Source organism: Scomber scombrus, chromosome 21 (genome assembly GCF_963691925.1).
Source record: "Scomber scombrus chromosome 21, fScoSco1.1, whole genome shotgun sequence".
Lineage (NCBI taxonomy): Eukaryota > Metazoa > Chordata > Actinopteri > Scombriformes > Scombridae > Scomber > Scomber scombrus.
Genome location: NC_084990.1, coordinates 15,571,755 through 15,597,827, shown reverse-complemented (window position 1 = coordinate 15,597,827; position 26,073 = coordinate 15,571,755). Strand labels below are relative to the sequence as shown.

At 42.4% G+C, this 26,073-nt stretch overlaps 1 protein-coding gene across 3 annotated transcripts; it reads right to left on the bottom strand.

Moving 5' to 3' along the window:
* Nucleotides 1–234: 234 nt before the first annotated feature.
* kat6b (K(lysine) acetyltransferase 6B) lies at nt 235–22,898 on the bottom strand. Of its 3 annotated transcripts, none has more exons than XM_062442128.1 (17): nt 22,785–22,898; nt 21,189–22,049; nt 16,057–16,165; nt 14,377–14,492; nt 14,057–14,138; nt 13,427–13,556; nt 12,099–13,060; nt 10,871–10,992; nt 9,791–9,903; nt 9,508–9,649; nt 9,210–9,371; nt 8,556–8,649; nt 6,759–6,990; nt 6,317–6,476; nt 5,639–5,911; nt 4,487–4,778; nt 235–4,369 (listed from the first exon to the last, which is right to left on the bottom strand). In XM_062442128.1, the coding sequence occupies exons 2-17, from the start codon at nt 21,804–21,806 to the stop codon at nt 1,518–1,520; spliced, it is 6,459 nt and encodes a 2,152-aa protein (XP_062298112.1). In that variant the 5' UTR covers nt 21,807–22,049; nt 22,785–22,898; the 3' UTR covers nt 235–1,517. The 3 variants fall into 3 exon arrangements, with proteins under 3 accessions (XP_062298112.1, XP_062298111.1, XP_062298113.1); XM_062442127.1 differs by lacking the exon at nt 22,785–22,898 and adding an exon at nt 22,623–22,761; XM_062442129.1 differs by lacking the exon at nt 22,785–22,898 and adding an exon at nt 22,623–22,761 and having other exon boundaries at nt 13,005–13,060.
* Nucleotides 22,899–26,073: the final 3,175 nt, after the last annotated feature.

Genomic DNA, 26,073 nt, shown 5'->3' with positions numbered 1-26,073 from the left:
GATCAAAGTCATGCCGAGCTTTTAGGGGGTGAAATCTCAATTAAATCAAGTCTTTGAGCAGCCAAGTCAAATTTTCTTCCTCACTTCTTAATTATTATCTTAAAATACTTTTCTGCAGAGACTCCTGGATTACCACCGATTTCAAATCTGTCATTTCATTCCCGTTCTTACGATACGTCTCAGGCTAGTAATTTTTTTGTTTTAATTAAAGGAGAACAAGCATGTACATGGTCAATCATAATTTATTCTTATGCTAAAATGTACAGCATTTTAAGTGACTGACAAAAGGAGAAAAGTCATAAATACAAGAATGTCATTCTGTCCGATTTTTGTGCACATAGCCAGGTATTTCCCCCCTATTCTTACCAGCAACTCTGTACAGGTACAAAGGCTACAAAAGAGCAATATAAACAAAAACACAAGTACAAGTTGCGAATTACATGCAATTCATTAGCTTAGTTTGGTCTATTCACAGGCTCTATTCTTCTACACTTCGGTAAAATATAAATCCAACATTTTATAAAGATAGAAAACAAATCTACAGATGGAATGAAAACGTAGTTTTAAAGGCATTATGTAAAATATCAACTTTGGACTAAATTTATATTTTCTTTATTGTTATTCATTGTTATAATCATTTAGTTCTTTTAAATTCTGCCACACTTCTGGACATTTCGAAATGTTTTAGAATTTTCAGGGTACAAACACTGAGATATGCTTTGTTATTTTGACAGAAATCAGTCTGCTTTATTAAACAGAAAGCTGCCTCAAGGAGATCTGTTACAAAAGACTTCAGAATTATACATACATAGCAATAAAACCTCTCAAACCGAACAGAAAACAGGACTAAGTTTACATTTTTTTTACATTATTAGAATTAACAAAATATAGTTTCATCTTTCTCCCTGTGGAGGGAAACCTAATAAAGGCCAGATATCTTTAAAATGGCTTGCTATTAAGCACAACACTTGTACAGTACTACTCAATGCACTGTCACTAACAGAGACTGAAGCATGCTAGTTTTCACTTTACAAAATAAGTACAATAATTTAAATATACAAAGGCATGAGTATAGTACAAACTAATTGTCAGCACTGTTAGACAGGTACACTGAACAGGTTCAAACAGCCACTAACTCCACTTGTAGCAGGCACATTAAATGGCTTCATTTGAGGCTGCTACACGACTGCAAGACCACTGATGAAATCTCTACCTCTGAGCTCTGAACCCGCCTGCTGCAAAGACACATCAGAGACACTAACACTAATTAAATAGATTTTCATCATAATGATGTAAGGCTTCCCATCTGGAGGAACAAAAATACTTTTTTTTCTTTTAAACATTAGCTTCAAAGTTTACTCATTGATGAAAAATTTTGCATTCTTTCCAAGTGCTGCTGCTGGTTTTTAAGTAATAAACAATAACAAAAAGACACCAAAAAAAAAAACAAGGCCAGATCAGTGCATCTTTGAACAGCAAAATGCACGTGAGAAGAACCAGCTCAGTCCTGCGGAGAGTTACCGCCTGATGAAAGGCCCTTTCAGGGACTGCTTGGACATGCCTGTGTTCATGTAACCATGGTGACCAGCTGGAGTGTACACCATGTTGCCATGTGGTGGAGCCTGCATGGGCTGCTGGGGGTATGGCTGTGTTCCCATCATGCCCATCTGCATAGAGTACTGGGGTGACTGGTTCATATAGGCGTGGTTGCCATGGTAGCCACTGTTCATCATAGGCTGGCTCATGCTGTAGCCATTCATGGCATTGAGGGAGGGCATGTTCATGGAGTTGACATTGTAGGCTGGTGCCGGCATGATGTTCACGCTCATGTTCATGCGCGGCATGGCGGCCAACGTCCTGGATGGTGCCTGCATGGACACAGTCTGTGGCGGCCGGGCGTACATCTGCTGCTGGTGGTGTGACAGCGGGGCAGACTTGGAGCGTGCTGAGATATGACTCTTGGAGGCCATTTGGGGCTGGATGCGCTGCGAAGGCGGGATGCCCATGTTGCGCTGCAGCATCATGGGTGGTGGAGAGCTGAGATTTGGGGGTGGGGTCATGGTGGCCTGCACCTGTGGGTTGGAGACTCGATGTGGGGTCTGGGATAAGGATACCAGGCTGGAGTGCTGCGATGACAACGAAGGGGTGTTTGCATAAGATGTGATGGGGTGTGAGGCCGAGTGGTTGAAAGGCAGCGAGTGAGGGTGGTCGATGAACGTGTTGGTGAACTGCTGCAGTTTGGCCAGACTGAGGCCAGATGACTGAGAGTAGTGCCCGCTGCCATATTCTCCCTGGTGGTTGATTCTCTCGTAGAGGGTGAAGTTTGGGTTGCCAGACTCAGGGATGTCTGCCAGCTGCATGGTGGTGGTGAAGTTAGGGGGTATGGCGCACTGTGCCATTGACTGCTGCTGGCTGTGCTGACTGTGTTGATTGTGAAGACTATGCTGAGCGTGCTGATTGTGCTGGCTGAGCTGATTGTGCTGCAGGTGGTGATTGTGGTGGTGACTATGCTGGTTGTGGGGATTGTGTTGACTGTGCTGGCTTAGCTGATTGTGTGGACCGTGCTGATTGTGTTGGCTGTGCTGATTGTGTGGGCCATGCCTGCTGTGGGAATTGTGTTGACTGTGTTGACTGTGTTGGCTGTGCTGGCTGCGCTGGTTGTGTTGACTGTGCTGGCTATGCTGACTGTTGCTAGGAGGCCTCTCCACCACCACGCAGCCCTGGGGCGACTTGACGTTGCAGTGTGGCGGCGAACTCAGGCTGTTCTGCTGAATCATCCCGCAGCCCCCGGGGTTGACGGCAGCCATTTGCTGACTCACGGCACAGCTGCTCTGGGCCAGGCCACTAGGGGGGATGCTGCCATAGGAGCAGCTGTTCTGGGAGGGGCCTGCCCCACAGATGCTGCCTCCCATGGTGGAATCGTAGCTGCTGGGATTCTCGTAGTTCTCCGTGGTGCTCTCAATGCTGCCCAGATCGCTGAAGCCGCTGTCCACCACCTGCTGCGAATGATCTGACACTGATGGCACATCCATCATGGGGCTGGTCTCCATGTTGTGGAGAGAGGGCACTGAGATTGCACTATGATCAGGGCTGATCTGAGTGTAGCCGCTCTCCAAAATGGAGACAGCCGGGCTGTTAACGGAGCGTACAGACTGGCTGGGATGGGACTGCGCAGACGAAAGGGGACTGCTGTGATCTGACTGGGGGCAGTCATCCAGCGGGGTGAGCTGGGGGCTCTGGGCCATGTGGGCGTAGGTCTGCAGGCTCCTGCAGGCCTCCTGGCTCTCTACACAGTCCTGGAAAACATTCTCCTGCTCACTCTCCTGTGTCAGCGACTGAACAGCTTGCGCTGTCTCTGAGTCAATCTCTGCGCAGATTGGGGGATCCTCCCTCAGCACGGGACTGAGTGTTGGCCTCTCTGCAGGCTGAGGAGGCACGTGATCCGGACAAGGACTGGGTGTACTCTCTTCCTCTGACTCAGAGTCTACAGCATTATCAGAGTCTACAGCTGCTACTGAAGCGACTGCTACTGCTGCAGGTGTTGGTGATGCTACTGTCTTTTCTGTAACTGCATCCTGAATGCTTTCTGCAGCAGTAGCCGGTTCCTCTTCACTACACGGTACTGTAGAAACCTGCTGACTCAACTCAGAGTCATTGTCTTGTTTTGGATCTAAAAAAGGTGGGTCGCCTTCAGGTATTTCTTTTGAACTCTGTTCCAACTCTGTTTTGCTGCTCTCAGGCTCTGCTGTCTTGCTGTGACTGTCATCTTCATCATCTGCATCCTGGTCCTCTATTTGAGTTCTCTGCTCCTCCTCCTCCTCATCTTCCTCATTGTCATTCTCCAATGATACAGCACCCACTGTACTGTGTTCCACTTCTTTGGCTGGGGAGTCCTGCTCTGGTTCACTCTCGTGCTGGTCTTCTTCAGGTGGTTCTGGGGAATCACTTCTGTCCTCGTGCTGAGGGGACATGGCCACAGGAGAGGCGGCAGGTGAACACACCGGAGAAGCCAGCGGTGATCCCTCAGGGGAGCTTGACTTCTGGGATCGATGGTCAGCAGGACTTGGGGGCTCAGAGGGAAGCCTCTCTAGCATTCCATCTGGACTAGCCGAATGTCTGGCTGCTTTGCTGCCCTCGTCTGCACTGACAATGTCGTGGTCTGGTTCTTCTTTCACTTCCTCAGTGTGAATATGGTGCTGCTCTGCCTCCATAGGAGTTTCAGGGGGCGTGTAGAGGTTGAGCTTGAATCCCATTTTTCGCTCGTTCTTTAGCCTCCATTTGGGGGGACCCCGTTTCACTCCCTTGGGCCACCCTTTCTTCCGTTTCATTGGACGAGGTCTGCTGGGTCTCTTAGAAAGGACATCAGCTCCTACAGATTAAAAAAACAAACATTTTACTGTCTTGCCAGAGAAACAGCACAATCTGCTATAAAAATATTTTATGAGAAATTATTCACTATAGAATATTTTTATGACAGTCCAAATACCTTCATTCCAGTGTTCAAGATTGTCTTTCTGTGTATTTTTCTCGAGTCTCGGGCGACCTCTCCGACGTTTCACCGGTGTAATCTGTGTCTTGTCCTCCTCCTCCTCCTCCTCCTCTTCTTCTTCCATCTCACCCACTCTGCAGGTGCGCTCCAGCAGGGGCATTGGACGCTCATCCTCTGAGTTGTCAAATGGCTCATTCAGCACCTCTGTCGTCTCAGAGATGGTTTCTGTTGTTACGCTGCTGTTTATTCTCTTTCTTTTACGTCCTCTCTTTTTCAGCACAATGGTTCTCTGAAACCCCAAAAAAGAGATGAACCAATAAAAATTGAATATCCATCAGAGAAGACCAGTTTTGTAAAGAATGAAAACTAGGGCACTAGGTGGATGACCTCCATTAGGATACAGCAGAAATTCATTCAAGCTTTTGTGCTAAATGTAAAATCACACTGTGAAACTAAATGTTTGAGCAATGCAGCCTGGTGTGGAAAACCACAAATGAGACAGGCAGAGTAAGCAGAAACCACAGTCTATATTTTAATTCTCCAGTTGTTTCCCCAACGGCTGCCTACGACTCAACCACCCTCCTCTCCGAAATTCTTCACAAGAAGAATGTGAAATCAATACTGTAACTAATGCACTAAATAAACTCCAACAGCCACTGCTGTTCCTTTCTGGATTTCATACAATATTTGTTGAAAAGGTCTCCCTTACATCATGCAGCCGGCTGTAATATTATCTCAAGCACAAGGGGGCAGTGCCATATAGACAGAACAGATGGGAGAAGCACAGAGGAGGGCAGTAAATTAACCATGACCATTGACAATAGTACAAGGTTTAGCCTGCACAGTCTCGACACCAGCAGTGAAAACACAATCTATTATCTACAGCTGCAGGCACACAGGGAGGATCCAGATGACAAGAGGAAGCCACTGAACCCTCCACTGAATTCATGAATATTTATCAAACCTTTCCATCTCACCCGAGTACACAACATGGTCCCTAATGAAGGAAATATCTAATGATATACATTCAATTCCACTATCTCCTAGTATAAAACTCCAGATAATCAATGTGATATTCCCACTTGGGAAAAATAGCCGACTTGTGATGATGCAAAAAGAACATAATTCACATCAATAAACAAAAGTCACCTTTCTTTTGGCTGCAAGCATTGCATGGGCTTTTGTCAGGATGGGTGGTGAGCCATCGGAGTCATCGTCGTCGTCGTCATCGGCTTCATCGTCGCTAAAGTCCTCTGACTGCTGGATGCGCCTGGTCCAGGACGGTGCGGGGCGGCGTTCGTAGGTTCTGTAGGGAACCTTGCAATGGACCTTGGTGAGAGGTTGCCTGCTACTGTGAGTCATCATGTAGCCCTCTCTCTCCTCCTTCTCCCAGCAACTGGCCTGCTCCTTCAGCCGCTCAGCCTGGTAATTAAACAGACAAGACGCATTATCTCTGGGAAAGGCACACGCACGACTACAACATCTGAGCAATGAGGCTAATGGGAAAACAAGAGATTGGAATTAACATCATGACAAATGAATCACTGCAGGTTTCTCCTGATAATAATAGCTACATCCTGATTGGATGTGCGCACATCATGTAGAAAACATTTCCTTTAAGCAACCGTGGAAAGATTGCATTTCATGGATGTAAGTGGTGAACTGATTTAGGGCAATTTTGCGCAACATTAGATGCCTGCTGACAGTGAGAATGCTCTGCCTGTTAATGGCCTCTATTTGAACTCTCCAGCTAATCAAGCAAACCTTCAGCATTGCAGGAAATGTAAACAAATAAGCGGTGTCTCCTGATTGATCAGTAAAACCTACATCCATCTCTGCCTCCCTCTCTTCCTCCGACAGGACAGCGTTGAGTGTCGTGGAAGGTGTCCAGCACAGGGCGTCAGGATCCACCTCGTTCTGACGTGGGTTAGCCCTCAGCCTCTCCATGTGCCTCTGAATCAATCGCTCTCTTCTGATCAACACGATCCTGGGTCACAGAGAGAAAAGCCTATGAGTTAATGTCCAAAACAAAGTGAAGCACGAGCCACAGTAGACAGAGGGTGATGTGTGGTTAAATACGAGCACAAAGACGTGCTCTTTGGGACAGCAGGTGCTCCGTGTCCTTGGGGGTGCTTAATCTGACTTACTTCTGTCAATATTCAGCAGCATTAATGGATATGCTGTTAAAAATACCCGCTGGCCTGGATAAGTCAGACAGCACACAGAAGCGGCAGCACAGGCTGAAGGAGACTGCGGCTCAGAAACTGACCTGCCATCCTGTCTGTCAATCATGCCGAGCTGCTGGAGAGTAGCGGCGATGTCATGTGGACACATCCCAGTGGCCCTGCTTATTCCTTTAACACTGATGTGTTTATCTGGGTGCTTATAAAGGTACTCCAGTATGACACTTTTCCAATATGCCAGGTAGGATAAGCGACCCAGATCTGACAGCGGCTTCTCCGGGGAGCCAGCTTGTCCTTCTTGCCTGGTGAGAAGGTAACCTAAAAAGACACGATTCAAACAAAAACAAAATGCTTTAGTCAAGCCAGAGGCTGCTGCTGGGTTATTTCAGATTGCATTTCAATCCCCACAACCCCCTCCCTCATGGATTACATATTCATGTAAGGATGTGACACTGAACCCTAGTTGGGATTTCACCTTCAAATAGTATAAAGAGAAGCGAGGCAATCAGTTCTCCTCTCCTTCAACCTCTGTCAGAAGCTATGATACATGCTGGCAAGGGCAACAAAGGAGGTTGAAAGAGGGAGTAAAGAGGAAACAAAGCGACAGAGCGCAACAAAAAAGCAGCTGGGTGTCATTGCTCACAAGAGACTGCACTTAGAAGAGATAACGAACAAGAAAAAAAATCTAATACTAATATGTATCTGTGTGTAATTAGTTTTATAGCGGCCCTGTCAAGGGTCATCCATTATGAGCGGCATGAAATTAATTAATGCCTTTTAATGTGCACCCACTACCGAGAACCAAACAGGCAAATCTAATCACCAAACAGTGAACACATAATATTCCAGTAATCATGAAAATATTCATTACTAAAGCTAAGAAGAGGAGCTGGTGATAACAAACACTTAGCAATGAATATTCAAATAATTTAATTGAAAAGAAAATGAAAAAAAGTCATATTTCATTTCATGTCATTTTACAAGTATATTATCATTAATAAACCAAAACAAAAGAGCTATTCCACCTCTTTTGAATTATGATTTGAAAAGGAACATTTTTCACACAGACTCCCACTAATGCCGTGCTCTCAGAGCTACCTGAGACAAAGTGTTCCTCTAATACAATCCAATATAACAGAAAATCTTAATCTAAACAACTTCCAGCTCCAAAGCTACATTTTCCAATAAAGCCTTCAAAGAGCTCAGAACTCAGCTGTGTTCAATCTCCCTTAATCCCTGTCTTTGTTATCAGCACACTCTCAATATCACAGATCCTCTCGCATCTCTGTGTCTCAATGGCTCCCAAAGTGAACAGGAAATCAAATGCTCCATTACCGCCCGCCCTCCCCGCACTGACTCCTTTTCCTTCTCTTCATCACACACTAACTCGGGGAGGAGACAACTCTTGAAAAATAATAAAAAAAGCTGTAATGATAAAAAACTGCCTGCCTAAACACAGAAATCCACTCAAGGCAGAAACTGTTTTCATAAGTGGGCCGCCAGGCTTTAAATATTGTATGTGTTGTGTTGCATTTACTGGACTAAAACATAAAAGCAGCATCTACACCTCAACTCGAGTCAAAGAGAGAGAACTGTTTTTTCTCTACGGAAAAAAGCTCTTCAGGCGATGCTTAGGTAAAATACTATTGGCCATCAAATAATGTATGCAGACAGAATGTAATGTTTCTCAGTCCTAATCTTCTGTGATTGCCTAAGCACAGTACACGAATGCTCTTGATTTGACCACTTCAAAGCCTTAACCAAATAACAGCACCTTGCCACAAGCTACAAATTCACCCCTTAATCTAAAATTGTTTGTAAAGACCAAGAAAAAAAAAGAAAAAACTCAGCTCAGTGGTCTAAAAAAGCATTAAGGAACTTACTGAAATCAATAAGGAACCTTCCAAATCCTTGCCTTTGGTACTGAGGCATGATCATTATGCAGGAGACATTGTACTTCTGCTGGCAAAGCTTTTCCTGAGGGAAGGAGAAACAGATCAAGTATGTCAGAGCTCTGCTGAAGCTGGCAATTTACTGCACCTGCCATTGTCCTTGTCTGAAGCTGTGCACGTGTGAATGCACGCCACACACACACTCATACAATAAAAAGTATTGCTCTGCAACTAACGATTACTTACATCATTGTTTGGTTGGTTAATCTGTCGATTATTTCTTGATTTTTCAATTCATTATTTAGTCTTTACAATGTCAGACAATAGTGAAAAAATACTGAGTTAAAGGTCTTGCTTGCTTAGTCTGACAAAAAATACAAAAAACAAACATATTTAAATGACAATCATAGCAAACTGAAAAACACAGAATCCTTATGTTTGAGAAACTGGAGTAACTCAATGTTTACCATTTTTGCTTGAGTAATCGATTATTTGACTCATCATTTAAGCACTATTGCGAATAAGTAACATTTACTTTACAAAAATGGACAAATTAAGAGTAAGGTCCGTCTGTATCAGTATCACCATTCAAATATGATGTGCGGTAGTCCTTCATTTCCCATATAATCACTCTGTAATTCTTACCTTGGAGAAATAGCCCACAAGATGACAGCCTTTCTCATCATTCTTTGTAAGTATGTAGAAGAGGAAAGGCTCCACATCATAATACAAGGTCTTGTGATCCAGGAAAAGCTTGGCTAACAGGCAGAGGTTTTGGCAGAATAGTTTGCTGACATTTCCATCAACCTAAACACGGAATAAAAGGAGCAAGAGGACACTGTTCAAACAGTCTCATTTTTTTCCCCTCCTCCTCCCAGAACCCATTCAGTGGAATCTCATGCAGCATACAGTTATTGCTTTATTGCTGTAAAAGGAAGCTGACCTCAAAGACAGAAAGGTCGTCCTTTCTGTAGATTTCATTGGCTGGCGGGTGGAACCAGCCACACTTCTTTGTGTGTCTCTGGAGAATGTTTTTGCTTCTCATGTACTTCAGGCAGAACTCGCACAGATAAAGCTTTTGTAATCTAAAAAAGACAAAAGGAGAAAGCTGTGGTTTCTACTCAGGCATTTGATGTTTTTTGAAGGACATTGACATAAAATTCTTCTCAAATGATAAAGTAATAACATAACCTGGCATTATTTGTTGAGCAAAAAATTGACGTTACCTTGAATATTCAGGCGGATAAGGTGACGAGTACCAGGTCTGAATCTCATTCTTCCCGAATTCAATGACTGCGGGGCATCGCATGGAGTCTGTGTTCATCAGAGGTCCAGTTCTCTGAGAAAAGATTGAACAAAGGCAAAAGGATGAATATGATAACCAAAGTCATCGTCTCTTATCACCAGATGAATGTATTGTGACAAGATTTTGGTTCACAGTTCAAAATTAAAGATAAATTACATGACCAAAATATGTAAATAATCAGATCTTAAATACTTATGTAACATATCTTTGATAAACATAGAGTGGAAGTCGCTTCTGATATGTGGGTTAGCTGGTTCACTAGCTTTCAAGTTTTTATCATAAAATCTGAAATGTTCCTGTTTTTTTCTGTCCTTACTCTAAATATATTTATGGCTACTACTGATGTGAGTAACATTTAAGGACTAAAGATTATAGATATTATTTGGTTAGCACTGAATGACTACAGCTCCCATGAGTCTTAGCCATAATGTGCTACTAAGACCTCATGGGAGCTGTAGTTGTTGAGGGCTAAAAAAAGAAACGTTATTTTATGTTGTTTAAATTATTTAAGACTCAGATGTTACTAAGCAGCACAATTGTAGATCTCCATCTGTGGGAAAATACATAATGTGGATGAGGATAGTGGAATAAAGGATAGTTCAAGGAGAGGCGGGACTGCTATATGAAATTCTCTTTTAGCAGTATCTTTAAGAAATGTGGTTTATTGTGATGAACATGAATTTAAATTTATACCATGTTGTGTTGAAAATCTAAGAGTACATATGACAAATGAAGATAAGAAACCTTTCAATGTATTCATTTTTTTTTCATTTTGACCTAGCTCTTTTGTTTCATTCTACCTGAGTAAACATTGTATAGCATATCTCTTTAAAATACTTTTGGCTGCCATCACACAGAATTGGCTGTCACTACAACATATGTTATTGAAAGACCCTGTTCTTGTAATAATATTGTAATTGTTGCCAATGTCAACCCACCAGTTTAATTTAGAATTCCAGGTAGTGTTTAAGATGTTTATGCATTTGCACAGTTTCCTCACCTGCGCAGCGAGTTCCTGGACACGTGTGAACATCTCAATGTCCTCCTCTGTGACGTGATCTCTGGACATAGCCGCAAAGTCAGTTTGGGCCTCCTGCTTCACTCGCAGCTCCCCATTGTGGCCTGTTACAGGCACAATAACACAACATCAACACATCAGATAGCAAATCAACACTAGCCTGTTTGAAGCAGCCGTGGCTGAATAATCTCATAAATGCATTCTATGCAAATGTGCTTATACTGTGAGTACTGCTGCTGAGCCTGTTTGAGGCCGTGTCTCAGAGGAATTTCATAATATATCATCTTTGCATGTTTATATGAAAATCCCTAATGTAATGAAGTGAAACTAAATCACTCTAATTGCGTAACCGCTTTCATGTGCTTAGTCATCCACCAAGACAGTTTCCCATGAATTAAGAAGCAGATGCAGTGAAGGGAGCGAGTGTCGACATGAAAAGCAACTGATGTTGGAAAGCAGGCAGTAATTCTTATGAAAGACATCAACACCATGACTTAACCATCAAAACAAAAACCCATTACAAGTGGAAGTGATGTGTCATTAACATATTTATGGAAATGTTCTGCTGGGTAAGTAGTGTTTGTGCAATGTATTGTTTGGAACTGCTTGAAATATATCCATTTGTTTTTCCGACGTGTTTTCTTTTTCCAAGTCTAACTTTATTCCTGAAGACAGTGAAATGCAAGGGTTACTGCCCTTCTGGCTATAATCATCATGTCAGCTCTGAGTCATCTTGGGTGGATGAATCACTGGGTTGTATGTGTCTAATGACCGCTGGAAGTGAGGTTGAGTGGAGACAGTGATTACAAGAGTGAGGGTGTGATGAGGAAGAGCGCTGATGGGACTACAGCCTCTACTAGGTAGTGATCACAATGTACGCACTATTGCAGAGGGTAAAGGACAGAGCAAGGAGCAACATGAGGGAGTTAGTGGGCCATGCACTATGACAAAAGCCAACGGGCGAGAGGATGGAAGCCACGTAAACTCCGCAGCCAAGTCAAAACGCAACGAAACTGGGTTAAGAAACTAAAATAATTCAAATTAGGCAGAAGATTAGTAGACTGTTAGGATGTTGAGGGTGTCTTCTCAAAGAAAAGATTAGCTCTAGTCTGGAAAAAAATAACTGCGAGTGTCAAGCTTTAAAAAAATAAAGAAGAAGCTTAAAGGTGTGGAGACGCAGGTCTTGGCTGGCGTTTCGAGCCTTGCTTACCATGATTATTCTCAGGCTTAATTCTTCCGTCTGTCATGTCTCCCTTTCCTGGTGAGAGGGCTCCCTTCTGAGGGCTCACTTTATACCTCAGCCTGCCTAGCGTCCTGTGCTTTTTAAGGAAGGGGTTACGTTTGAAATGACTGACCATCTTAAACGGGTGTCCTCTGGGTCGGCCCGGCCCAGCAGATGTGGAGTGTAACCTATTTCTATTAAACTCGCTCTTTCCAAGGCGCTGGGGCCCCGTTTTGGACGCATGGGGTGAATCCTGCTTATGGTGCATGCGCTTAGGTGGCGCGTAGCAAGGTAGTCTCTTTTTCCGCGACTGTCCCTGAGTAGTAAAAATGTGTGAGAGTCCGTCAAATAGTCCCTTAAGTTGGCTGCTATTGCAGAGACTACTCAGGGAAGGAACACTAGACTGGCTGGAAGAGCTCTGGGGCGAGTTAGCAGAGGTGGAGCTGCTGGACACCTGCGAGGGTGGGCTAAGTCCCGGCAACGTGGGAGCGGGAAGAAGTGCAGAGGACGAGGGGGTTATCTTTTGAGTGGCGTGAGCAGCAAAGGCAAACGGCTCTGGTGGCTTGGACAGTTTGGGCGGACCCTTGTCCCTAGAGCTGAACTGATTGGCGGGCGACTCTACGGCTACAGCTCGCGAGCGACGGCCCACGGGGGAAGGGGTAAAGAATTTGGAAAGCCCATCAATAAGCCCTTTGGTTTTCTTGTTAACGGTGAGTGTAGCTGGGGTGGAGGTGGGCGTGAGGGGGGGAGTGGTGGTGGGGGTGGAAGTGGTGAATTGGGTGGCGTCGACCGCACAACGGGGGTCTGCAACAGCCAATCTGTCTCTGGCGTCCTTCACAGATGCAGCATGACCAGATGAAGGTGTGGAACAGACGGTAATCTTTTGAACCCTACCAGGTGACCCCCTTCCTCCAAGTGCTACCATGGAGCCATCACCACTGGTTACAGACCTGCAAAGACAAGAAAATGTAACTAGCATCTCAACGCACAACACATCTTTAAATTATTATCTATTTATTCATGAGAAAACACTGATTCATTGTTGCTCTTATTCTCTGTAAAAGTATTTTGTAACTTTGTTAAAGAATAATTCCAGTTTATTATAACTTTGGTCTTATTTTTGTGGGTTTTGACCATTATTTATATCTGTTATAATAACACTGTACTCCGCAAAGTAATTGCTGAGAACTCTGGAATACGCAACATTACTCACAACCACAGCAAGTACAGCAAGTAGGTCAAAGTTGAACCAGAGGCAATATGAATTTCCTGTTAACAAATTGAAACTGCTAATATTGAAATTAGTGCACACTTACATTCTTTGCTTGAGCTTATTTCTGGGCCTTCCGATTGGCTTTGCATATCGACGTTTGATCTGATCGGCTTTCTTGTGCAGCAGTTTCTTCCCATTCTCCTTCGGTCTGCATACTTGGCAGATCCAGGTTCCTGGAGGGTGTCCAAACACAGAGAGTACCGTTTGGTTGGGTTCATCAATTCAGAGGACATACAGTACATTCATTTGAAACATTTCCTTTAATACCGAGAGCTGGCCAGCATCCCACCAGCTCACAATGACAATCAATTACTCAGCACAAAGCGAAAATCCATAAGAAAAACATTGGGTCAATTCTCTGTCCAGTGAAATAGACTTCGTGTCAGCTCGTTGAGCAAAGCTATGTGACTTGTATGAATTGCCTGCCAAATGTCCTACTACAGTACGTGCACCATCATTACAAGCCTCGCTGTAGGGTCACTACTGTAATCCAGAGATAGCAAATCTCCCCGGGGATGCTGGAATAATTTGATATGCATGCAAAGCTCCTAATAAGCCACCGCTGCCTCTCTGTATGCTGAGTGACAGCCCCAAACGGCTGTCTGTGAAGAAAAAGGCTTTGAATTGACACCAGAGAGGGAAACAGAGAAGCCAGACAGTGTAAACACCTCACCTTTTGGCATTCTTGAAAGCGGCGGGTCGCAGCATTCCATGTGAAAGCCCCGATCACATGAATCGCAGAATAGCATCTCATCCTGAAAGGGAAGAGCAGGCATGTGTAAGGGATGTCCCTGTTGCATACATGTAAAAAAAAAAAAAACACCTACACCATTTAAAGTCGTTTGCAAAAATAAACCCAATTGTGCACAAGAGGCGCTTTACAAATCTGAGGGAAAACCAACAAATCCTCAGAGATGCACAAAATGGGATCTACCTCCTAGCCATCAACACTGAAAATGGTGCGTGTGAACATGTATGCGACATTATACTTACAGCGTTTTTCCCCTGTATTCGACAGGAGCTGCAGGTTTTGCATTCAATACACTGCCACCGTAATCTCTTCACATTTGAGGTTAATTCAGGGGAAAACTTCAGACATGATGGATGCCCTTAAGAAGTAATCAAAAATGCAAATTAGCATGACATATTTTTACCAGCGTTGACTGTGTCACAGAGTTAGTGACGACGCTTTCCATTTAATCACACAGTGAGGTTAAATATTAACACATTACATCATCCAAAACAATAGTAGGCCTGTATGTCCGCAACACTTCTTTTCCCCTCTGCCACAAGTTGTGTCTAAAAACAGTATGATCGAACATCTGAGCCGCTAATTACAGATAATTTGATCTTAATGAGGCAGAAACAGTAGCAGCACTCATTCTAATGGAAGCCGATCCATGAAAGTCATGTAAAAGCTTGCCTTCTCCCTCACCCGGCTCCCTTTCATGGTTGTAAAACAGCTGTTTTACAGTGAGAGCACAATTTGTGTACACTACGAGCGGTTAATGAAAACCACCTCGAAGCTACTTAGTCAAATTTGAGCTATAAAAATGTCACCAGGAGAACAATTCCTTACAGCATTTAAAATAATTGTTCAAACATAAATGACTCCTTAGCAGAGGTAATTTTATGGGGGGTTAGCAGTTTTGTCTGGAACAAAAGAACAGTAAAGGAAATGCCACCAATCTGCAGCGGGAAAATGGTTGATCTTTGATCCGCTGTGCCTGGTGCGCTATATAAGAAGATTCTGAATTGAGCGAAAATTACTTGGGTGATTTCAGATTCTAATGGCCACTTATGGAGCATCTGCCCTTCTTGAGCCCAGTGAGAGTTGCAAGCAATTTGGATCCCTTCAAACCACTCAATTTCAACATTGTTCTTCCAATAAATCCCTTAAAGGGAAGTGGAAAAATATGGAGCAAGCATATGACATCTGCCTAGCGGATGCTGAGAACTGCTGATACCAGAGTTTGGAGATGTGATGATTTACTGGTTCTTGCAAGGTGACAGAAATGTATTAGCCATCACAGATTTTTCTATATCCTTTTATACTCTTATGTTGCTTAAATATCTCCGGTTGTATTTAGTGATTGCAGGCTATGTTGCAAATCAATGAACATGACAGCTTTAAGGAAATATTGGATTTTTGCATCATTGTGATTAAGTATTTGCATTTTTCAGGCCAAAAAAAAAAAACACATTTCCATCGGGTTATATGAACAATAGGTCAACTTAATGTCCAAAAAATGTACTATAGCACTTAGTAACTATGGCAATAATATAATTACATAGCTTGATTATGAAATTAAGCAACATATCATGATAGAACATTTAATACATGTTAGTCATGTATATTTTCTACTTCAAAGTTTGAATTTTTCATGGCTAGACAATAAAGAAGTATTATTGCTTATTATTACTTCACTGAAATGATCATTTGTGGTATGTTTTTATGAAATGTTGAGCTCCAAATGAATGCTTAATTGTCAGTGTTGCAAAAGTAACTAAATGAGGAAGTGAATTTATTGTTTTACACAGTACTGACAACTATTCTTATCAATATTGTGCAATTTAGCTCCTCTTATACACTCACACTGTTGCCTGTTAATCTTGCCAACATGCTAACAGTTCTGTCCAGACTACAACATGTTACGGCTTGTGACAACTTACCACTGCTCCCACAGTCTGCACAGGACAGCAGCTCTTCTGGCCGCTTGTCCCGATTTGACTCTTTCGTTCCAAGACAGAAACTGCATATTGGGATGGGGTCGACCCGGAGCTGGGTGGGAACACAAACAGAGACAAACTGTTTAAAAAACAGAAATGGGCACAGGCTGCGTGTGTAGTGCCTGAGAGAATGTTTGTTTTCGGACATTTTATCTTGTCAAGATTTGTAGATTGCTGTACACACACTCTGCTGGTTAAAGCAAGAAGGTGAAACCTGCTTGTGGATGAAATGAAACAGCCGCAAAGATACAAACCGAAAGCACGAGCTGAGAGAATGAAAACATAAAAAAGTAGAGTTCTCACAGACTAGAACTGAATAATAAATGAATCTCGTCCTTGGAGATACGCTGCATTTCAGATCCACCTCCTTTATCCATTACATCTGAATGGGAGAGTGATCTTAGTAATCATAGTTTAAGGGCTTAATCCAATTCTTAAAGCTTGCACTCCAGTCTGAAAGGATTAACCAGCATGTAATCAAATTACCTCAATAATAAAACATGCTCTCATTGTTACCGCCATGATCCACCGTAAATGTTGCAAGTCTCAGAACAAACACTCATTTAAGGGCTTACGCTAAAGTTCAGAAGAAGTAAAATATGAGCTCAAGATTTAAGAGGATTTCCCCATTGATCACTGAGAATGAAGAGAGGCTGACTCCAGGGAAACTGGGAAATACTTGACTTGTCATCTATTTAAGCAGCAGCCAGTCTAAACCCAACCAATCTTAGCCTGAAATTATGGCCACGCTCCACTCAGATTGTGTCCCTTTAAATATGAGATCATATAAGCGGGCCTCTAGAGGAGCATCAAACAAGCTGCTGCCTCCGTCCTTGCTTGAGAGGAAGTTCTTAACGGAAAATAACACTCACAGGGTGTGACCATAAATAACCTACCTCATCATCAGTTTACACACTAAGGCCTTGTCAATTGACTGGAGCTTTGGACGGCACTCTGGGGAGGCACATAATTAGTTTCTATGATTCAGATCAGCATCCTCACCTCAACCAAATTTGCGACCTCCATATCTCTATTGGTGCTAACCTCCTCCTGACCTGCAGTTGAATAAAGGGGTATCTTGGGGTTTTTCCTCCTTCCATCCTTCAGCACACATGACAGGACCATGCGTTCAACTTGTCACACTATCTAAATGATTCCCAGGAGGAGAATGCAGCGAGGATACATTGGGAATTTGGTCATTGGTCCTGGCTGTTGCATCAATTAGATGTTACGGCGAGGGGAAAGCAGTTTACTGCCACATCAATGATTACTCTATTTTCCAACCTGCCAGGTCAATATTTGAAAATGGGCACTGGCATTAGAAGCTGACTGCTGCTCACACAGCTGTGATTATGGTTCAAAAACAGTGAAATAAACTGCTGCTACACCTGTATGATAGAACAGTGTGGCTCACAGGTAATCAGTGATTTTGTATCATCTCATGTTCAAGAAAATAAAATGCATTTTGCTCAGATTTAGTGAGGTCTATAACTAATAACAATCTAATTGAACAGGCCTGGTTAGAAGCGCTGTTCATATTACAAACAAACATAACTGCTACTGAAACAAATAGTCGATTTACAAAAAGCTTTCTGCTGCGATATATTACGACGTTTATCAAGCTAAATGTGACGGTTTGTTTTATATTCCTAAACTGAATTATCAGACTACAGAACCAAAGATAAGACCTTTGATTTCTGCAACATGCGATAGTGAGTTTTCACTTTTTTCTCACATTACACAGACTAAACAATTTAACGAAAAAGATCACACACATGACCCCGGTTTGTTTTGATAATTGGACTGCACAATGTCTGACAAATAAGGGCTTATCAAAGTTCAGATCACATTCACTCGGAGCAGAGATAAACAGAGAAATAGTAGCTGTTGTCCTTGATCACAAGCCATTTTCCTTCTAAGAGATGCAGCCAAAGGCATTTAAAAACAAGGCCTTGGAGTTGTGAGAGTTAGTATTTCTTCTTTGTGTATAAAATTTGCATGTGTGTCATTAGGGATGGTGTTTAAAAGCATTTTGTTAGATTTAGCTTTCAACATCTGCTGCAACTAAAGGCTAAAAGAAGTACAACTCAGAGGTGTTTAACTTCCTTTTGTTAGCTGAGAAAGCAGGAACATTACGGTTTTTACTGGCTTCCTAATTAATGTTCACAACCTGCACCTACAACATGAAAATGAGATGTGTAATTGTGTAATGAAATGTTCATTAAATGTATCTGACACGATCAATTAACAGCTGTAGCCTCCTGTACTTCACAAGCTACTTACTCCTGACTCTGAACTATTAAAATGATCAGATTAAAAAGTTGATACGATATGAATCAACGTTTAACTGGGAGTCCCTTAAAACTGATATGAGATGATCGGCTAGATTATTTCTCTACAGAAGCTACTCTGTTGGTCTCTGCTGAACCACAGGAACACACCATGCACAGAAAAAAAAGTGGTGTGTGTTTTCACTCACAGATAATCTTTTGTTGAATACAGACACCAGCTGCAGAGAGCATTTTAACAACAGAATAGCCAAACTTTTCATTTTTAGCCGTTACAGAATTAACATTAATTAGCTACAGCTGCTCTAATGTGCTGCCGGTGATCATTTTAAGCAGCGACTGAGACAGCTGGCTAAAAATGAGAAGCCTGCACCCTGCATACTTTCCATTGCGCTTCGCTAATACAAAGAGTGAGAAGTGATAAAAGGTTTGATAAGATATTTGTTAGCATCAAAGCTCAACTAATCTAGGTTTTTTTTTTCTGACTGGAAACCAGATCCAAGATGAAGCTGGCTACTGGAACCTATCCAGCTGAAATTTTTGTTATACTGCATGAAGAGAAAAATTGAAGCATTGAGACTTTAAAACTTAAGTTGTGGATCAACAAAATGTCTGTGCTAATGTGCAGTCTGTGCATAGTGCTGATGAAATGCTCAGAGCTGACAGACACTTTTTTAAACTAAAAATTATCTTAATAAGTCTCCTTCTCCTCCTCTCTTCATAGCATAGTCTCCAATGGCTGAGCTATGAAGTCTAATCCAGGAACTGGAGAATTAATTTCCATCAGGAATATTCTCAGGCCTGGTGATTAAAACCAATAGCAATTTGCAATCTAACATGGCACAAAAATGCTGAAAAACAGAGAAACCAACACAGCTGAAGAGATGCTGATGATTTTCTTGGGGATTCTAAATTAAGTACATTACAGGAAATTATGCTGCCTCAAAAGAGCAGGCTGTCCTGAGTGAGGGGGTGGGGTCCTATTAGACTGCTGGTAGAGCGAGAGAGAGAGATGGGGAGAGAGAGCGAGAGAGCGAGAGAGAGAGATGGGGAGAGAGAGCGAGAGACAGAGAGAGAGAGTGCGAGAGAGAGAGCTCAAGTGGTTGCATAACACAGCAGGAAAAAAAAAAAACTCTCATTCCTTGCCTTTGTTCCTGCCAGAGTCTCTTCAGAATGTAATAAACTCTAAACCAAGACTGCTCTTTTTTACCTCAAAGTATCTGTTATTCTCAACATGCACACAGTCACACACACACACACACACACACACACACACACACACACACACACACACACACACACACACACACACACACACACACACACACACACACACACACACACACACACACACACACACACACACACACACACACACACACACACACACACACACACACACACACACACGTTGTGCTTAAGGAACAGAGCAGGCAGAGATGTCTCATCCTTTGAAGTGAACGGTAAACCTGGACCGGGCTAGGTGATGTCATCAGGCCGGGAGCAATAGGTTGAAATGTTCCAAATGGAAAACAGCAGGCTTTCCTCAGCTATGAGAACCATCGCAGGACACTGTGTCTCTAAACAGTTCTCAGTTTCACTCTTGGCCTGACCACAGACACAGTCACAGTTGTGGCTGCAGCATCAAGGTGTCGCTTCCTGATTATTCACTGTGAAACTGGTGGGGAGCAGGGTGACATCTCTATAGACTGATGCTGCTCGCCACTTCAGCTGCATAACTTGTGCATAAACTATTAGACCGAAGCTCATCTTGATGAGCCTCGACATATGATCTGCAGAAAGCATTTACAACAAACTATCTAGATGACTGTATGCTGCAAGTTGGGGGCCACACAAAGAAAACTACTTTCCATGTAACGCTATCCCGTGCAGTCTTAAAATTGCAAAGCGAGTACAAAAGTGCTGTCATTTTACAGACATTTGTTTGCAGGGTGTGTTAAAGCTAAGCACCAGTAAAAAGAGACACAATCTCTGCAAAACTATAAACCACCCCTGAGGTGCCAAAAGCAGCGGAAACAATGCAACCTGGAAGTTTGTTTATATGGTTTCTTTTCCTCTCTGGGGCATCTCGGTTAGCACAAAGGTCATAACAGCTGCATGAAGTCTGAGAATATTCTGTCCTAACACACATACTTCAGCTCCAGTTTCCCAGCCATGTTTGTAAGGACTAGTTTGTGCTCTTGTCTTTGTAAATTACAGATAAAATATCCTAATTCTGTTCACTAATGCTTTGCTACTCACAAGACAGCCAGCCACATCCCTTAAGGTCATTAGGCTAGAGTTACATAACTTGTGGGAAGCCTACAGCAGACTGCCTACCACACACTGTCAGCATGACTTTCTGGTTATCCAAGATCTCTTATTATGGAGACCAAGACCAACACAACCCTAAAGGGACGCTCTCTAGATTTGCGTTGTTTCTGACCTGCCAAACTAAAGTCCCAAAGATTAAGACCACAATCGTAAAATTCCCATTAAGCACATTCTACTCAGTGGTAGCCCAAAATGTTACCCTTGCTCCTTGGAATAAGAAATTTCCCAAAAAAGATGCAAAAAAGTCCTTAATACATGCAAAACAAAGCTTTAGTGCATGATATAGCTGGGTGAGAATCTTCAAATCAATGACACATTGATAACAAGATTATTTCGGTCATTAGGACGCCCCCTTTCGGGGTAGCAGCAACATAAAACACAGCAAAGGTGAGGGTGATATAGGGATCAGCATGAGGTGAAGGAGTGAAAATGTAGAGGCCAAGGTGTGTGTACCTGGTCTCGCTCATGGGGGAGGAGTGTCACTGATGACAGGACCAAGGGGGAAGCACTTGGACACCTGGAGCCCCTTCCCTCTGCACTGCCATGGCTGAGCTTATACCGCGGGCCATTTTTCAACAACCTGCCGTTGTTAACCGACCGCTTGGCCGCCAGCCGTAACCTCTGCCGGAAAGCAGGGTTATCAACAATGTTTGAGAGGTCATCCTGGTTCCTCAAATACCTCTCGATGTTCTTTAGTGAGGAGCCGTGTGTATCATCCAGGCCCTCAATGGCCCTCTTAAGTATCTTATTCCAATCAATATGGCGAAGATCGCTTGAATTCCATATAGATTCCTTTGATGGCACAGACACGTTTGCAGGCGGGATTGATACAACTCTCCCGGGATTTCCTGGGTCCTTGTAGGAGGCGCTCCCCTTATTTGTAACCTTGAGAATAGAGCCATCATGAACACTTAATTCCAACTGCTCAAGGACGGTCTTCTTGTCCAGTCCATGTGACGTGGCCACCGCATGACAAATTCTCTCCTCCGATGGCCTCTGCTTTTGCCTTTTGATTTTCTGTATTGCTTCAAGAATCCACTCCGTGTACAGAGGGTTTGCAAGTTTTACCATGGTTGAACAATTACACTCACAAAAATGTGATCCATACAGATTCCTCCTTTCTGCTGCTGAACACTGGGTAAATCCACATCCTTGATAAGGTCAAAAAGTTATGTTCCACTCCGCCATCCACATACTTTTCCTCAATCCTGGGTATCAGACATTGAACTTGAGGAAAAAGTTGGCACTTATAAATTCCACAATCGTAGTTACCACCTGACCTGGAGCTGTGTTAAGTGAAATCCCAGATCAGATCTAAAAGAAGAAAAAAAAAGAAAAACAAAAAGGTCAAATACATTTGCAATTCACAAACTCTCTCCTGTTAATTGCTGGTTATTTCCTCATATACACATTCTACAAACTATCTTATAGCATATTGTATGTAAAGGCTAAGCCAGAGGCATGTAGCAAGAACTTTAAAGATGTGCTAAAACATGAGACACAGATGGATTATAACAGATGCATGAGCTGTCATGGCTGCTAAAGAAATTAGAGTGACTTAATCCATAGTCTGACACCATATTCCTCACAGCCAACCAGATGTCCATTTCAAAAAGAGACTATTTTGTCAAAGTAGCTAATAACTTTTCACGCAATGACAGTTTAAGCTTAGCTAGAAACTTCCACCGACTTCTGGAAAAAAGTATGAACTCTCTCCTCGTTAGTTTTTTTTATGGTTTCAGATTCATTTTCAACATTTAAAAAAAAAAAAAAAAACGAAAAAAAAAAGCAACCGAAACAATCTTACAAGTTAACATTATTCCTGCAGCACGTAAGTTACAAAGTGTCAGTTTAACATTGCGGTTTAAAAAAAAAGGTTTTACTTACATAAAAAGAGCACAAAAAGGAGATTGAACTGTAATGACAGATGTATATAATCAACGATCACTTCCTGACAGCTGCCGTGAGACGTTTTAAAAAGGCCAGTCTGCAAATCACCACCGCGCCGTTTAACGAAGAAAACAAACCGGTAATAACTACGTGACAAACCTAGAGTTGTGTTTCCGCTGAGTTGAGCAGATAAATGACAGTGTTGCCAGCATTACTGATGTCACCTAAACAGTCGCCATTTTGTTACAATGTTGTAGTTTACATGAATCCGACATGACGCTGATTACAATCCAATGGAGTCTCATTAAACCTTACCTACACTAATGTGCCCTCCCTAGCAACTTCAATATTGGCTGTAAAGACAAGATCCGATTTCTGGTTTGATAAAGCACATGTCAATCTTTATGTATGAGCTCACTCCGAGAGGCACGGCACTGGCTGTATGATCTGTCACTTCACTCAATTGACCCGCCTCTTAAGGTGCCTTCAGTGATGAATTGATATAATTTACCTCCAGCAGTCATAATATCTTAACTTACAGCTGTACCCGCAGCGACAAGATATTATTAAGTCACATGTACACTATAACAGGCATAAACTGGCTGAGTTATAATTAAATGAGATAAATATTTAACCTCATTTGCAAAGCGTTTAACACCGGCCCACCTTAATTAGATTCCTCCTTGAAACAGTTGGTTACACTTGAAAGTGATTTGGATCATTTTAGACTTTAATTGGCTGTTTGTTAAATCTATCATTTGTTTGCATTATAACGAAGCAAAGGCCGATTTAAAGTGAAACACGTCTAATTTTTTTTTAAACATATATTTTCTTCCAGGTAGCATATTCAAGACTCATGCAGGCTAAACATGTGTGAAAGCTATCGCCTTTCCCTCCTCTTTATCTTCCTCCCTTTTTCATTCTTTCCCCCCAAGAGAGGAGCTGTAATTCTCCTGATATTTAACATTTAAACTATGTGACGTTAAATTGTTGGTGATGAATAAACCTTCCGCTGAGCTAAAAAAGTATGGCTTTTTTTTCTTCTGTACGCTTAACGTCTGCCAGCGGTATTATTAACGTCCTGTGTTGCGCTGTGAGATGATGGCATGACCTCTTTATCACCATTAACTATCAAATATCTCCAATGAGGAAAATAGTGAGCCCTGGAGGGGAAAAAATATGTTCAAGGGGGAATACAAGTTAACACGACTGCTGGGAGAGTAGCTCCTCCGTCACTGCTTCTCAATTATGTATCGCTATAGTTTTTTTAGCTCCCATTTCTCAGCTCAGCGCCGCTCTCGTTTTCCATATTATATTAGGAAATGATACACAGCCTTCTTGGGTTTCTTCTTCTTTTTTTAACACCGTTTTTCTAGATGTTACACAAGCCCGACCCGACCTATCTTAATCTGCCACCGCCGTGGGCGAAAAGGCACAAGAAATTAACGCCAAGTTTCATGCAAGAATGGACATATAACTAAGAATGAAAGAAAGAGGCAAAAAAAGAGGGCACAGGCTACCGTAAATATTTGCTGGTAGTTTACCTCTTCAAGTTTTTCCCCCCCTCGGATACTCCTCTTCATTATCGGGGAAACGTCGAAGGATAAAATGTGCAGCGACATATCCGAGCGATTTCGTGGGATTTGATCTCTTAAAACGAAGGCTGAAAAGCTTGCGCCGAGACATGGAGAGGACCTGATAACAACTAATTGAAAGGTTAATCTACATAGCAGCCTGTGACAAAGTGGTACCCTCCCCCTTCTTCTTCTTCCACTGTAGACATCCCTACTTCAGTGTAGTGGAGCGGACCGTCGCCCCTTTAGTGCGCTCCTACAATGATATTGTCAATTTCACTTTTTCCCCCCTCCATCAACGTGTCCAGTGATGAGCCAAGGGGAGCATTTTGACACTTCATGTTTTTTTTTTGGAGGTTTAGTCTCGGCAGGATGCTTAACATTTTTATGTCATAACACCCCTACTGACATGAATCCCCTATGGCCATTTTAAACTTACACTGATGTGCAGCAGATATAAGCTCAAATGTGATTGATTTCGACATAAACACATAAATACTGACATTTATTGAAAAAATGATCTATTTCCTGTTCTGGCCAATATTAGTCAAGGCAGTGTGGGATATTACACACTAACAGCCTAATCTGCTAATTAACTTCACCATGCCCAAGGAAGAGCAATAGTTGTTAGCAATAATGTAGATCATTAAATCTTCAGTCTTTAGATTTGCGCTCCCCTCGCTCATTCACCAACTCTTTAGCAGCATTAGAAATGCCAGAAAGCTCATTTTTCATGCAGTAATACAGATGTAATTAGAGAGATAATTGGCAACTTCCCATTAGTTTATAAACACATACTGTACTGTACAGGCAGATTTTAAAAAAGAAATGAAAACATTTAACCCTTTTAAAAAGTCATATTTGATGTGTAATTTCATTAGCATTTCTGCAATTTATGTGTTAATAGTCTTGTCATTTTTTCATTATGCCATACCTTCATCAGATGATCCCCTTATTACCTTGATGACCTTGCTCATGTGTTCTGTTTACCTGTATGACCCATTTTCAGTGTTTATATCATTCAGTCTTGTTGCCATTCAGTCCTTGACATTTATTTAAATCTACTTACTGATAATTCATTGTGAATATGTGCAAATAAAATGTTATGATGTATAGGTGATGTAAAATTTAGCCAAAGCAGGTGAAATGTGAATACAGGGGGTTCAGATTTGATGCGTTGAAGAGGACTGGTGTCATGATGGAGGAGCTGACCAAACCTGCTTGTATCTGGTTATAATGAATGCCACCCTGGGCCCCAGCAGGTCCTCCACTGCTGCATGGGTCCAGGGATAATTTGAATTGGAGCATGTGCCATTGCAATTTACCCATCCCCCTCCTCAATCCCTGCCAACTGCCACACTGGTGTTCACAAACACTGCTGCCCATCTGCGGGGCAAAACACTGGCCAGGGCCCCAGTCACTCCTTTGGCTGCATTCAAAGAAAAAAAAAAAAAAAAAATTCTGGTCGTGAACCCACTTTTGTAGGCAAATATATCACAAAGTCAAGCCTTTCCTCTCACAGCGTCAAAGTTGTTAACAGGGCATTTCACGCAAAACAGTAAATAAAAAGAGTTGTTGTAGATGAGTGCGACAAAATAACATTGGTATTAAACATTTTCAAACTGCCTGTGGCTCACTAGAGAAAATAGTATTTTAAATTGTAAATTAAATGCACAGATTTGTTGTGTTTTTTTCCAACCTGCACTCATTGAGCAAAGCAAAAGTTTACTAGGAAAAGTGAGAAAAGTATGTTTAGTAGTTTCCTTATTGTGGCAGGCATTCTCATTACTTAATCATGGCTCCCCCTTTTTGTGTTTGTGTTTTGCCATCTGTCATCTTGAGAAGCAAATGAACCAGCTGCCATGGAGTGTGAT

Coding starts and splice junctions, on each gene's coding strand:
- kat6b (XM_062442128.1), bottom strand. CDS start 21,806: ATGGTAAAACTTGCAAACCCTCTGTACACGGAGTGGATTCTTGAAGCA. Junction 5,912..6,316: donor AGAGGGAGGCAGAGATGGAT/GTAGGTTTTACT, acceptor TTTAATTACCAG/GCTGAGCGGCTGAAGGAGCA. Junction 4,370..4,486: donor TCTTGAACACTGGAATGAAG/GTATTTGGACTG, acceptor TTTAATCTGTAG/GAGCTGATGTCCTTTCTAAG.